General features: G+C 51.3%; 1 protein-coding gene across 1 annotated transcript; it reads left to right on the forward strand.

The window, feature by feature from the left end:
- Positions 1-2,011: 2,011 nt before the first annotated feature.
- UBIAD1 (UbiA prenyltransferase domain containing 1) lies at positions 2,012-12,840 on the forward strand. Its single transcript, XM_047791788.1, has 2 exons — positions 2,012-2,782; positions 10,279-12,840. The coding sequence occupies exons 1-2, from the start codon at positions 2,254-2,256 to the stop codon at positions 10,764-10,766; spliced, it is 1,017 nt and encodes a 338-aa protein (XP_047647744.1). The 5' UTR covers positions 2,012-2,253; the 3' UTR covers positions 10,767-12,840.
- The last annotated feature ends 2,359 nt before the right edge of the window (positions 12,841-15,199 follow it).

The following is a 15,199-nucleotide window of genomic DNA, read 5'->3' on the forward strand; positions in this document are numbered from 1 at the left end:
TTTTATTTTGCACTGGGCACTGAAATTATATAATCAGTCCCGTGTCCCTATGTTATATGCATAATATCACTTTCACTAATAGGAAGTATGTGTGGCACAAAGTTTACAAATAATAATAAAATACACAACACTCGTTATTGTAAGTTTCATATGGCCAGTTGATTCTAACGGTACTTTCTCTGAAATTGTCTAGCCTCCCTGTGGTTGCATTGACTGATGGGTATAGTTCCAACACAAATGTTAGTTGTACTTTCTTTTATGTTAACGACTAGGTGAAAGTGAAACAATCAAGAGATATGTTGGGGAGTGCCCATTGTGGCTTAGCGGTAACCAACTCAATTAGTATCCATGAGGACGCGTGTCCAATCCCTGGCTTCACTCAGTGGGTTAAAGGATCCGGTGTTGCTGTGAGTTGTGGTGTAGGTCACAGATGTGGCTTGGATCTCACGTTGCTGGGGGCTGTGGTGTAGGCCAGCAGGTACAGCTCTGATTTGATCCCTAGCCAGGGAACTTCCAAATGCTGTGGGTGTGGCCCCAAAAAGAGACACACAAAAAAGATACGTTGGAACTTCACTAGTTGGTCAATGTCATGAGTGCTGAGTTCAATAATTTTCTAATGCTGGAAGAATATTTCCTCAAAAAAACACATTATTATTATTATTATTATTTGTCTTTGTAGGGCTGCACCTGCAGCATATAGAGACTCCCAGGCTAGGGATCTAATCAGAGCTGTAGGCGAGGGCCTACACCACAGCCACAGCAACGCCAGATCCAAATAGCATCTGCAACCTACACCACAGCTCAGAACAATGCCAGATCATTAATCCACTGAGCAAGGCCAGGGATTGAACCTGTGTCCTCATGGATACTCGTTGGGTTCGTTAACTTCTGATCCACAATGGGAACGCCTAGTTTATTTTTTAAAAAATTGAACTAGTGTTGATTTACAATGTTGTGTTAGTTTCAGGTGTACAGCAAAGTGATGCAGTGTTATACATATATATACACATATATTCTTTTGCAGATTCTTTTCTATTATAAGGTATTGAATATAATTCCCTTTGCTGCACAGTAAATCCTTGTGGTTTTACATTGTTTATATATGTCGTGTGTATCTGTTAATCCCATACTCCTGATTTATCCCTCCCTCCTTTCTCCTTTGATAACCATACATTTGTCTTCTATATCTGCGAGTCTATTTCTGTTTTGTAAATAAGTTCATGTGTATTATTTTTAAGATTCCACATGTAAGTGATATATATATTTCTTTGTCTGACTTACTTCACTTAGCATGATAATCTCTAAGTCCAACCATGTTGCTACAAATGGCAATATTTCATTCATTTTTTTATGGCTGAGTAGTAGTCCATTGTGTGTATATACATATTCATATATATATATTTATGTATACTACATCTTTATCCATTCATCTGTTGATGGACACTTAGGTTGCTTCCATGTCTTGACTGAGCTAATAATTTCTTAGACATCAATTCCCGTTTAAGAGCTTCAGCGATTCTCATTTGAAAAGTGAGGGGTATAATTACACCTTTTTTATCATCCTCAATGCGCTCCTTGATTTTTGTTGATTTTGTTCATTGCTGTGTGCAACAGTAGGTGTTCAATAAATCTTGTTGCACACAGTAGGCACTCAATAAATGCTTGTTGAATTAAAAAAAGTGAGTCCTATTTCCGTGAGTGAAAGCTCTTGGTAAGCCGTGGAGACTGTTACTAACGATGCTGGGAGCAACCGCGAGCCCCAGACAGTGGGCGAGGGCAGGGCTGGACCGCTGGGTGGGCGCCTAGTCTCGGCCCCGCCCCCTGCCCCACCCACTAGTCTCGGCCCCGCCCCCTAGCCCCCGGCCCCGCCCCCGGCCCTGGGCCGCGCGGCCGACTCCTGTTTCCCGGCGGGCCTCCAGAGGCGGGCGCACAAGATGGCGGCCCCGGCGGCCTCGGGGAGGTTCCCGCAGCCCAGCCGCGGGCTCTAGGGTCGGGCGAGGGTCTGGAAGCAGGCCTAGCCCAAGTGACAGGAGGTCCGGGCGGTGCCGCCCGGCCTCGTGGGGGTGCCCGTCCTCGTGGGGGTGCTCACCGCAGTCCCCGAGCCCCGCTGCCCTCCGTTCCCTCCACCCGGGTGGAACCGAAGAGGGAAGGTCAGGTCTGCCGCCCCGCCCCGCCCCATCCCTCCACGCCCCTGCGCACGCGGTTCCCCGGGCCGCTGGCTGTTAACATTGACTTCACGGTCGTGCAGCCTACATGGCGGCCTCGCAGGTCCCGGGGGAGAAGATTAACATCCAGGCGGGAGAGACAGCCAAGGTCGGGGACAGGGATCTGCTGGGGAACGGCTGTCCGGAGCAGGACAGACCCCTCCAGCGCTCCTGGAGGCAGAAGTGCGCCTCTTACGTTCTTGCCCTGCGGCCCTGGAGCTTCAGTGCCTCACTCACCCCCGTGGCCCTGGGCAGTGCCCTGGCTTACCGATCCCAGGGCGTCTTGGATCCCAGGCTGTTGGTGGGTTGTGCGGTAGCTGTCCTCGCTGTGCACGGGGCTGGCAATTTGGTCAACACTTACTACGACTTTTCCAAGGGCATCGACCACAAAAAGAGTGATGACAGGACGCTGGTGGATCGAATCTTGGAGCCCCAGGATGTCGTACGGTTTGGAGTCTTCCTCTACACCTTGGGCTGTGTCTGTGCTGCCTGCCTTTACTACCTGTCCCCTCTGAAACTGGAACACTTAGCCCTCATCTACTTCGGAGGCCTGTCTGGCTCCTTTCTCTACACAGGAGGTAAGAATTGGCCGGTTTCCTGTGCTTCTGGTCTTAAGTTGCTTATCCTGGAAACCGCCGTGTGTATAGGAGTTATAGGGCTAGCGGAGCGGTGTCCAAGGTTATTTTCTGAATTAGGCCACTTTTTGTGAACTCTATAATGTGTGGGTCATGTGGCTTTTGGGGAAAACATCCTGGCTTGGCTTATGGATATTAGGAATAACTCGTATATATGAAATTTTTTTGTATTTAGTTTCCACTCGTTGGCCATACTTTATAATGCCACAGTTGGAAATGTCAGTGGAATTATATTTGAAGAGCTCCAGTTATACACCTAATTACATTCAGCTAGTTTGCTAGGTGACTCCTTGTAGCAGGCTGATTAAGATGGTGATGGGCAGGTGCTTAAGCCCTATTTATTGAGCAGCTATTATGTGCGAGACTCTGTTCTACAGGAACACAGCAGAGATGGCTGTCAAGTCCCTGCCCTTGTGGAAGTGATTTTATACATCATTGAGGAGGGAGAGAAGATAGAAATAGTAAATTATGGTTAGGATAACCAGATCCTGGTTTGCTCAGCACTGGGAGTGTCCCCTAGATGTGGGGCTTCTGGGAGTTCCCGTTGTGGCCCAGCGGGTTACAAACCCAGCTAGTAACCATGAGGATTTGGGTTTGATCCCTGGCCTCATTCAGTGGGTTAAGGATCCGGCATTGACGTGAGTGGTGGTGTAGGTCACAGATGTGGCTCGGATCCCGAGGTGCTCTGGTTGTGGTATAGGCCAGCAGCTGCAGCCCCAACTCAACCCCTAGCCTGGGAACGTCCATATGCCACAGGTGCGGCCCTAAAAAGCAAAAAAAAAAAAAAAAAAAAAGTGGGACTTCTGGAAACCAAGCTAATTCCTGATAAGCCAGGATGACTTTGTACCTTGATTACAGCATATGCAAAGATGCTAAGTGCTGTAGGGGAAAAAGAGGTAGCACAAGAAAGGAAGACACAGCTGTCGATTTCAAGTACTTTGATCAGGGAGTTCCCATGGTGGCGCGGGCAGAAACGAATCTAACTAGGAACCATGAGGTTGCGGGTTCAATCCCCGGCCTCGCTCAGTGGGTTAAGGATCTGGCATTGCCGTGAGCTGTGGTCTAAGTCATAGACACGGTTCGGATTCTGAGTTGCAGTGGCTGGCAGCTGTAGCTCCAATTCGACCCCTAGCCTGGGAACCTCCATCGGCCGCATGTGCGGCCCTAAAAAAGCAAAAAATCAAAAAAATCAAAAAAGAAAATAAAATAGTTTGATCAGGAGTTCCCGTCGTGGCGCAGTGGTTAACGAATCCGACTAGGAACCATGAGGCTGCAGGTTTGGTCCCTGCCCTTGCCCAGTGGGTTAACGATCCGGCGTTGCCGTGAGCTGTGGTGTAGGTTGCAGACGTGGCTCGGATCCCGAGTTGCTGTGGCTCTGGCGTAGGCCGGTGGCTACGGCTCCGATTCAACCCCTGGCCTGGGAACCTCCATATGCCGAGGGAGCGGCCCAAGAAATAGCAACAATAATGACAACAAAAAAGACAAAAGACAAAAAAAAAATAGTTTGATCAGAGCAGGCCTCACCAAAAAGGTAGCACGTGGGCAAAGATCGGAGGAGGTGACAGGTGAGGGAGCTGGCGAGCAGGTATCTGGAGGAAGTGTATCTTGGACCTCCAGTTGCCAAAGGCCTTAAGGCAGGAATGTTCCTGAAAAGTTGCAGCAACAGCATGGAGTCCAGGGTGTGAAAGAGGGAATGAGTCAAAAGAGGGAGAGCAAGAGAACATTTTCGGGGGCGGGGGCAGGGTGGTCCCAGGATTCCATAGGCCTTAGTGCTTCTGAAGAATCACTCTGGCTAAGGTGCTGAGAATGGAGAAGGGGGCGGAAGGTAGAAGCAGGAACACTCAGGAGGACGCTGTTGAGTAAACCAGGCAAGAGGTGTCTGGTGGCTTGAATCGTGGGGAGGGGGGGGTAGTGGAAAGGGGGGAGTAGTGGAAAGGGCAGAATTGTCAGGTTGGGAATGTATTTTGAGGCTGGAGAAGGTCTGCCGCTAGACGGGATGTGGCGCGGAGAAGAAACATCAGAATTCAACGTAACGCTGCGGTGTTGGCCTGAGCAACTGGAATAGTGGTGTTGGCGTCACATGAGAGGGAGAAGCTTAAAGATGGGTTTGTGGAGAGAACATTGAGCCTTTGACTTTGGACATCTTAGTGTTTTAGACGTCCAAGCGGAGCTGTGGCAGAGATCGTTGGAGATGCGTCCGAGTTCAGGGGCAAGGTCACAGCTGGAGCCAGAGATAAGTTGGGAGTCTTTGCACAGGGGTTAAGTTGTACCCCTAGCTGGGACCCCAGAGGAGGGAGAGTCACTAGGCGGATGGGGGGCTTTGATGGAACATCTGGAGGACAAAGAAGGAAAGCAAGACACGGTGTTGTCCTGGCAACCGATGGGAAAAAGTTCAAGGCAGGAACATCAGCAGGATGCTGTCCTAGAATGAGTGTATAAGGTGGTGGTGGAGGGAAGGGGCCCTGACCCTGACGGTGACACTTACACTGAGACTTGAAGGTGAGGAGCCAGCCACAGGGCAGAATGGGGTCTGATTCAGGTCCTTCAGGGCTGTTCAAGGAATTGCAAATGTAGAAACGCTGGAGGGGGTGGGGGTGGGCTTGGTATCTTCTAGGATCTGCCCAAAGGCGTGGGATCCAGAGGGAGAGGGAGGCAGCAGCTGCTGGGGAGGTGGGGCCGGTTCGCCCTCGTCTTGAAGGGCCTCCGTCTCTGCTGGTTCCTCCTCACTCCCAACCTCCAAGCCTACTCCTTGGGCCTCTTTTCTCTATCTCCTTTTACTCCCCTGGGGACCTTGGGAGCTTCAGCCAGTCTCATGGCTTCTGTTGCCATCTGTGCAGCTGGCCACTCAGATTTCTACCTCTGGACCAGAGCTCTCCACGAAACTCCACACTCACATCCAGCTTCTTGCTCGGTACCTTCTCTAGCGGTCACAGGCGTCTCAACCTTGCATGTCTGAGACCAAAGTCCTGATCCTCTCCCCCGTGTAACCTCTGCTCAGCTTTCCCATCTCCCCCGACGGCCGCTCCATCCTTCTCTTACCTCTGCTTCTAAAGTGCCCCTGGGACCTGCCACTTCATCACCTCCCCCCACCGTCATCTCCCCCGAGTGTTGCGGCAGCTTCTGTGTTGACCCTGTGCATCCACCCTTGTCCCTTTCGGATTGCTCCCAGGTCAGCCACCAGAGCGATCCTGCTGTCAGTCCTCTGCTCAGGACTCCCCAGGGGCTCCCATCTCATTCAGGTTCAAGACCAGCATCTGTCCCGTGACCCCCAGGGCCTGACATGGTCTGCTCATCTGCCCTCTCTTCCACCTCTCGGACCTGCCCTCATCCGGACCATGCTCCAGCCGCACTGCCCTCCTGGCGATTTCTGGAACGTGCCAGGCATGGCTCTGCCTTAGGTCCTTGGCAGATGCTGCTTCTTCTGTTTAGAATGCCTTTCCCGTAGTTCCCAATGTGGTACAGTGGTAACAAACCCAGCTAGGATCCCTGAGGTTGCGGGTTCCATCCCTGGCCTTGCTCAGTGGGTTCAAGATCCGGCGTTGCCATGAGCTGAGGTGTAGGTCACAGACATGGCTCGGCTCCAGCGTTGCTGTGGCGTAGGCCGGCAGCTGTAGCTCTGATTCGACCTCTAGCCTGAGACCCTTCATATGCTGGGGAGGGGGGCCCTAAAAAAAAAAAAAAATAGAATGCTCTTCACCCATCTCTGTATGCTTTGCTTTCTAACCGCCATCCGTTTACTCAGATCAGCTGCTTGGTAAGGCCCTGCTTTCTACCCTAGTTAAAATGACAAAACAATAGAACTTTTCTGCAGCAGCTGAAAAGAATGAAGTCCCCACGCACCCTTTGTGTTTCCCCTACAGTATGTGCCTTGTTGCTTTCCTCTGCTTTCTCTTCACAACAATATTGCATCCTAACCACGTAAAGCCCTTACCTCGTCAGCTGCCTTCTCCCGTAGACCGTAAACCCCCAGGATAGGGATTTCGGTCCCTGGGTTCTGTGCTGAACCCCTGGTGCCCAGAACAGTGCCAGGCATATGGCCAGTCCTTAATATTTATTGAATGAACAAATGGAGGGACACTCGAATGTATTGAGCAGAGTAATGGCATAATCTGATTTATGGGTTTTATTTTTTTAATTTTAATTTTTTTATAGTTCACTGCCCATTTTATTATTATTATTTATTATTATTATTTTGCTTTTTTTTTTTTAGGGTCGCACCCGAGACACGTGGAGGTTCCCAGGCTAAGGGTCGAATCGGACCTACAGCTTCCGGCCTACACCACAGCCACAGCAACACCAGATTCGAGCCACCTCTGTGACCTACACCACAGCTCATGGCAACGCCAGATCCTTAACCCACTGAGCAAGGCCAGGAATAGAACCCGTGTCCTCATGGATACTAATTGGGTTCGTTAACCACTGAGCTATGACAGGAACTCCTACTAAGGGCTTTGTCATTTTCTTTTGACGAATAACCTCAAGAAGATTGCCAGACCTTTCTTGTCCTTGGTGTGTGTGTGTGGCTGGTTTTTATGCAGGGTCTGTTGAAAGTGGGGGCTTAGCCTTGCAGCCACAGGTGTCTGTTCATCTTGGCTCACGTCGTGTTTTGGCCAGATCTGAGGACGTGTTCTTGGGTACCCTCGCCAAAGGTCAAGGCTGCAGAGCTGTGTTTTCTTCCGTAACCAGCGCCCTGAAGTCTTCTTGTTGGAGAGCTGAGAAAATAAGCAAGAGAAGAGTGGGATGCTGGTGGGGAAACTTGCTGCATCAGAGCATCCCTGCGGGGCATCTTCCTTGGGCAGGGGAATTGCCTAACTGTGCGAGATGTTCCAAGAGACATCGGTTTCCTCACATAGACCTGGAGCCTATGTGCTGCTTGAGAGACCTTCGTCCTGTAGGGCATGTCCTCAGACAACCATGTTATTCCTCCAAACGCTGCTCCTCGGGGAGTGCAGAACTAGTTTGCTATGTGTGGTGGGTATCAAGGGGCCATGCCTTTTGCACCATTTCCTGGAGATGCTTCATTCCAAAGAACCAGCTGTGGTCATTTAGCACCAAAGAATCCCACGGTGTGAGGGTGTGAAGGTGACCTTGGGCTAAATCTTGTTCTTGGGCTGCCACGCCTTTAGATGGTCTGCAGACCATTGTCCATTATCATCTTCATTGCATTTAAAATGCAACTGATGGAGTTCCTGTTGTGGTTCAGTGGTTAACGAACCTGACTAGTATCCATGAGGATGTGGGTTCCATCCCTGGCCCGGCTCAGTGGGTTAAGGATCCTGCATTGCTGGGAGCTGTGGTGTAGGTCACAAATGCAGCTTGGATCCTGCGTTGCTGTGGCTGTGGTGTAGGCTGGCAGCTGTAGCTCCGATTGGACCCCTAGCCTGCGAACCTCCATATGCCACAGGTGCAGCCCTAAAAAGACAAAAGACACCCACACAAAAATATAATTGATGACCCAATCGTTTTTTTTTTTTTTTAATTTTCTGATTCTGAGGCCATGCTCAATTAGATTGCAGGTCTCCCAAGGTTCTGTAGCCAAATGTGTGGGCATCTTGACTGGGCGCCTCTCCCTTTCCCATGCTGCTTTGCCTTTTCAGTCCAAGCGGGACACTTTTCATGACCTTGGTCCCAAATTCTAGGTGCTTGTTACTGTAGCTCTTTGTTCCACTCAGCCTTCTCGCCAAGCCTTGGGGAGCCAGCTGTGAACAAGTCAGACTCCAGGTCCTGCCCGAATGAAACTTACGGGTTTGCGGGAGAGACGGAGACAAACTCATCAGAAGTGTGATAGAGCTTAGGAAAGTGGCATTGAGGGCGCTGTGAGGGCATATACTGCAGGGGACCGAATGCGGTCTAGGCCTGGGGAAGGCTGCCTAGAGGAATGGTCTTTAAAGTCTTTTTTTAAAAAATGATTATTTTTTTTTCCATTATAGTTGATTTACAATGTTCCCTCAGTTTCTACTGTAGAGCAAAGTGACTCAGTCATACATACACATATATATGTATATATATTCTTTTTTTTTTTTTCAGGGCCGTACCTGCGGCACATGGAGGTTCCCAGGCTAGGGGTCGAATCGGAGCTGTAGCTGCCGGCCTACGCCACAGCCACAGCCACACAAGATCCGAGCAGCATCTGTGACTTGCACCACAGCTCACGGCAGCATCGGATCCTTACTCCACTGAGCAAGACCAGAGATTGAACCTGCGTCCTCAGGGATGCTGGTCACATTCATTACCACTGAGCCATGATGGGAACTTATTTTTTCAATTAAAAACTTTTTAATACAACCTTTTTTTTTTTTTTTTTTAAATGGCCGAACCCATGGCATATGGAAATTCCTGGGCCAGGGATTGACTCCAAGCCGAAGCTGCAGCAATGCCAGATCCTTTAACCCACTGTGCCAGGCTGCAGATTGAACCTGTGCCTCTGCAGCAGCTGTGACCCAGAGCCTCTGCAGTCAAATTCTTAACCCACTGCAACACAGCGGGAACTCCAATTTATATATATATAAATATAAATAAATATATATATACACACATATTTTGTTTTGCTTTTGACATGTGGAAGTTCCCAGGCTAGGGGTTGAATCAGAGGTATAGCTGCTGGCCACAGCACAGCAACACAGGATCTGAGCCACGTCTGTGACCTATACCACAGCTCATGGCAACGCCAGATTCCCAACCCACTGAGCAAGGTCATGGATTGAACTCATGTCCTTATGGATCCTGGTCAGGTTCATTAGTGCTGAGCTGCAGTGGGAACTCCCAATTAATGTAATTTTTAAAGCTTACTTTGGGGTTCCTGTCATGGCTTAGCGGTTAATGAATCTGACTAGAACCATGAGGACGCAGGTTTGATCCCTGGCCTTGCTCAGCGGGTTAAGGATCCGGCGTTGCCATGAGCTGTGGTGTAGGTCGCAGACGCAGCTTGAATCTGGCGTGGCTATGGCTGTGGTGTAGGCTGGCAGCCGTAGCTCTGATTCAACCCCTGACCTGGGAAGCTCCATATGCTGCGGGTACGGCCCTAAAAAGCAAAAAAAAAAAGGCTGACTTTTTCTTTACAGTGATTACAAAATACTGACTGTGTTACCCATATTGTACAATACGTCCTTGAGCCTTACACCCAACAGTTTGTACCTCCCCACCGCCCAACGGGTAACCCCTAGTGTGGGACCCCCCTGTTCTTTGTGGCAAGACTTCGTTGGGAGCCAGCAGGAAGGACAACTTGGGGATGACTCTGAGATCAACCTGGGTGCTGGACCATGAGGATTTTCTGTCCCTCTGTGTCACTGGAGAAGAAGTCAGACTTGGCTTGGAGGGGAGGAGAATTCCACCACTGCTCAGCCTTCGGGTCTAGGAACCCCCCCCTTCCCAGCCCAAGGTGGCTGCTCCTCGGGTCCCAGCCTCTGATCTCACCCCGACTCTCGGTTTTCTGGCCGCAGGAATTGGATTCAAGTACGTGGCTCTGGGAGACCTCGTCATCCTGATCACCTTCGGCCCACTGGCTGTGGTGTTCGCCTACGCCGTCCAGGTGGGGTCCCTGGCAGTCTTCCCCCTGGTCTACGCCATCCCCCTCGCCCTCAGCACCGAGGCCATCCTCCATTCCAACAACACCAGGGACATGGAGTCCGACCGGGAGGCCGGCATCGTCACGCTCGCCATCCTCATCGGCCCCACCCTCTCCTACCTGCTCTACAACGCGCTGCTCTTCCTGCCCTACCTGGTCTTCAGCATCCTGGCTGTGCACTGCAGTGTCAGCCTGGCCCTCCCGCTGCTCACCATTCCCATGGCCTTTTCCCTCGAGAGGCAGTTCCGGAGCCAGACGTTCAGCAAACTGCCCCAGAGGACCGCCAAGCTCAACCTTCTGCTGGGCCTCTTCTACGTCTTTGGCATCATTCTGGCACCAGCAGGCAGCCTGCCCAAACTCTAAGGGGACCGGCGGCTCGCCCCACACCGTGGGCCCCTTTCTTAGAAGGTGTTGGAGGCAGAGGAGCCGAGGGGGGCGGGTGCTTTGGCCCCGAGGAGCCTCAAGATGGCTCGTGAACTCCCACCTTTTTATTCTTACATTCTTAGGATGTTTTGTTTTCGTTGTTATTTTATTCCGTTTTATGGGGACTCTTGAAACCACTCTGGTATCCGCAGGTAAATTGGACGCATGGGCTTTGCTTTATTTATAACTTCCACTAGGGGGTGCTGTCAGGTCATTTTTAAAGTGGACTTTAAAAAACGCCCTAAGACTTGGTGGAGGAGCCGCCGGGCCTGGCCTCCTGTCCTGAAAGAGCCATAGTCGTGGACCAAGTGCCCTCTGTTGCCTTTGTCTGGCAGGATGTGGGGATGACCCCTCGTGACAAGGAGCACCTGCCTCCTGCCCTGAGCATTTGGGTCCTGAATACACTGCTTGGGAGAGAACGTCCCTCTTTTCAGCCTGCCTTGGCTCCTGGCTTTTTTGCCGAAATTGTGATTCAGAAACTTTTGTCTGTCACTTCACTTCCTGCCACAGCTGAGGAAGAGCGTCCAGTCACCCCGCAGCAAGGCCGAGGACAGGGCAGGAGAAAAATGCCACCTTGGAGACAGCTGAAAACATTACTTTGCTTTTGGCTAGAAACTGCTGTTTTCCCTCCACAGAGCCCGCTGGAGTGACAGGAAGGACTCCCAGCCCTTTCAGTGACTAGCAGGGGCTCTGGAGTAGCCCCGCTGTCTTTGTGGGCTGCTTCTTCACTCCCCCCACCCCATGCTCCGAGGCCCCATCTGGACCCCTCCTGCTGGAGGTGCCCGGCTATGGGCAGCAGCTTAGCAGCAGGCAGGGGGCACCATCCCCTTCCACAGAACCACAGGCCCAGTAGGCTGGGGACAGGGGACAACAGCTCCTCCTGAGTGAATAAGCCAGTGGGCAAAGAGTCTGGACCCTGTTCAGCCAAAATGACAGGCCTGCCAGTGAAGGAACCGCAAACCAAATCTTCCTCCTTGAAGAAAGAGGTGCAGTGTCGATCCTGCTTCTGCCAAAGGCTTCAGTTGCCTTGTGCTGAGTCAGTCTGCACCCAGGATTTGGGACCTCCAGCACTGATTGACGCTGCTTCTCATTTCACTGCCTGGAAGATAAAACTTCCAGGCTGGAATTGCTCGTTTGCTTTTGGTCCAAGACTGAAATAGATTGAGGCCATGATCATTATGCTTTTCTGCTCTGGTCAGAGCCGTTCTGATAGGTGTTTCAGGGTCTTGGCCTGCGGAAAATGATGTCAGAATTAGTTTTTAACCTTTAAAATCAGGCCAATTATGATTCTGCTCCTTAAGGTAGAATTGGGCAGATTTGCATGGGAAAAACATTTGGAAAACATTTGCAAAAGTTCCTCTAAAGTTAAAGTGGTGTCTTGGAAGCTCTTGGACACACCTTTGATCCCCGGCACAGTGAGTTAAGGATCCGGTATTGCCACAGGTGCGGCTTGGGTTAAAACTGCGGCTCAGATCTGCTTCTTGGCCCAGGAACTCCCTGTGCCACGGGGCAGCCAAAACGGAAAACAAAACGAAAAACGTGGTTTGTCTGCAGAGTTCCAGAATCCTCGAGCAGTGGTCAGAGGGAAGGAAGGACAGCTTTGTCCCCTGCCTGTCTTCCCAGCCCCATTTTTGTTCTGTGCCAGGCTTGTGGCATTTTGGTGCTCACAGGAGTTCCACCTTCAGAGACAAGCTTTTCGGGCTCCTTTTCAGAGCAGGCCATTGTCACCCAAGGCTCACTGCTGAGGCTCTAGGGCCGGGAGCTCCCTGTGTCCACAGACCAAACCACCCGGGTAGGCACCCTCTCGGGCGAGGTCAGCTGATCTCTGCACTGTGTTTTGGTGCAGGTTTTAATGCATATTTTTTTATATATAAATTTTTCTAAAAGGCCAAATTTGGTGTCAGGTTTTATAAGCAGGTCACTGGAATTTGTATCTCATCCCTGATTCAATGAAGGTTTTCTTTAGACTTATTAATGAAACTTCTTTTCCATTAAAGGAAGATATTTATCAGCAGTCTGGCTTCCAGTCCTCGTGCTTTCCTCCTGCTCCTTGTCTCGTCTGATTGTGACCTCTGAGTCATAAACGCCAGGAGACCAGCGTAGGCACCTTTGGCGGGGTGGGGACAGGGTACCTGATCGCTGGCCAGGAGTTTGACCAGGTTTGATGAGCCCCGAGAAAAGACAGTAGGGAGCCCTCCCAGCCAGTGTGGCTCTGCCAAGAGCCAGAAAGGCCGCCTTAGCCTTGTCTCCTTACGTCCTTTCCTGCGTTCATTTCTCTTGAGCAGGTCACTGTGCTGATAGATGGAGAAGGTGGAGGGTGTTTGGTGAATTTCTGGGAGACCGAGCCAGCTGTGGGAGAGAGCTGACTGGTCAGCGTGTCGCTGTCAGCTGGGAAGGAAGCCTGCCCTTGGCCCGGCCCAGTCGAACATCTGTTGTTAATAACTGGAATCGGGCAGCCCGAATTGCGCACTTGCTGCATCTTGGAGGAAGAGCTTATAAAGTAAATCAAAAGGCGGCTTTGATGTGTCAGAGGGGAGATGTAGCATGAGTAAGCACAAAACCATATACTCGGGTCCCCAAACGAACCGTGTGACAGCAGAAAGCGAAGATCCAGGGAGTGGCGGGGCGGTGGATGCGGGGTGTGTGGCCTTAGTGGATGACTCCGATACAGCATCCCCTGCCTTTATTTCTGTGAGTCGGGTTTATCTGTGCCCCAGTGGGGTGGCTGGAAATTGAACCTCAGCTGCCTCTTGGGTCTGCTTCCATCTTTCTAGGACCACCCAGGGCTCCCGGGCCTCCAAGGGGCCAGAAGCTGGGGTGTTGGCTGGGTCCTGGCCGCACCTGCTCCACGTCTGTAAGCAGCTTCCCTGCTGCTTCGTGCTGGGGCTCGGCCCTGGCAGCTCCCCTTGTTTCTTGGCCACTATGCTCTAGGAGGGTCCCAGGGCCCCTGACTGCAGCCCTCCTTGCTGTGCACCGCAGGCCTCGGGGGCACGAGTCCCCGCCGCCCCCCTTTATTTCCGCCCAGTCTCGGGGGAGCTGCCCCCTTCCCTGTCACCTGCCTCATCCACCTCATCTGCTCAAGGCGTTTCCCTCTTCCCCCACCCCTGTGGGACCTTTACACATAGTCCACCTGGGGGCCATTAGGGGCTCGTGCTGGCCTCTTGGAGTTGGGGGAGAGGGCAAGATACATCATGTGTCTCCTACCACCTCTTCTGTTCTCCTTTATTGGAGCAAACATCTGAGCCTGTGACCTGGCCCGAAGCTCAGCTCGAGTCAGTGATGAGCTCTGGCTTCCATGGCCGTGGTCAAGGTGTCCCAAGGTGGCGATGACAGATTAGCGTCCAGAACAAGGAAGGCCTGCCCACCCCTGTGTTGTCGGCCACATGTGGTGGGCTAGGCCCATTCCTAGGCACTCTTCCTTCCTTTCTCTCTTTCTTTCTTTTTGGCTTTTTAGAGCTACACCTGCAGCATGTGGAGATTCCCAGGCTAGAGGTTAAATCGGAACTACAGCTGCTGGCCTGCACCACAGCCATAGCAATGCCAGATCAGAGCTGCATCTGTGACCTACATCACAGCTCACAGCAACGTCAGATCCTTAACCCTCTGAGCAAGGCCAGGGATCGAACCCACACCCTCATGGCTACCAGTTGGATTCGTTACTGCTGAGGCTTGACGGGAACTTCACTGTTCCTTCTTTCTTGGTTCCTTTGTTCAGATAGAGCAGATGCAGTGATAGATCAAGGGGGTGCCGTGGATAGAATACACTTGGATTTCAGCGGGGCATTTGACACATGAGATGAAATGTGAAAGGCATAAAGATACAGCTCCAGAGACCTCATTTCTACCCGCACATACGTTTGTTTTTCACTTTGGTAATAGCTGTGGCAAAGATTTCATATCCCTCATTGTGGGAACCACACTCTGAAGATGTTATTAAAAACTGGATCTTGTCCAGAAAGCAGTCGGCAGATGGATGAGGGCACTTAAAATCAAGTTGGCACAAGGAGTTCCCTTGTGGCTCAGTGGGTTAAGGGCTTGGTGTTGTCACTGCAGCAGCTTGGATTGCTGCTGTGGGGCGGGTTCAATCCCTGGCCCAGGAACTTCTTCAAGCCATGGAACGGGCATGGCCAAAACAAAAAAACAAACAAAAATTCAGCATGGAAAGAAGACTCGAGGGCTATCCTGGGGAAAAGGGATTGAGCTGTGTGTGTGACTTCAGGCGAAGCTAGGACCAGAGGGTGGAAGTTATATGGCCCCACGTTTACGCTCTTAGGTCAGGAAGAGCTTTCTGACCATTAGAGGTATAGGCAAGAGAGAGGTTTGAATTGTTCCAGTGGGTGGTGAGTTCCCTGTGACTGGAGGCGTGCAAGCGG

Source organism: Phacochoerus africanus, chromosome 8, assembly GCF_016906955.1.
Source record: "Phacochoerus africanus isolate WHEZ1 chromosome 8, ROS_Pafr_v1, whole genome shotgun sequence".
Lineage (NCBI taxonomy): Eukaryota > Metazoa > Chordata > Mammalia > Artiodactyla > Suidae > Phacochoerus > Phacochoerus africanus.

Excerpts from the sequence above, each read along its gene's own strand:
- UBIAD1 (XM_047791788.1), top strand. The coding sequence starts at position 2,254 with ATGGCGGCCTCGCAGGTCCCGGGGGAGAAGATTAACATCCAGGCGGGA. Across the intron at positions 2,783-10,278 it reads CTCCTTTCTCTACACAGGAG|GAATTGGATTCAAGTACGTG; the intron begins GTAAGAATTGGC and ends TTCTGGCCGCAG.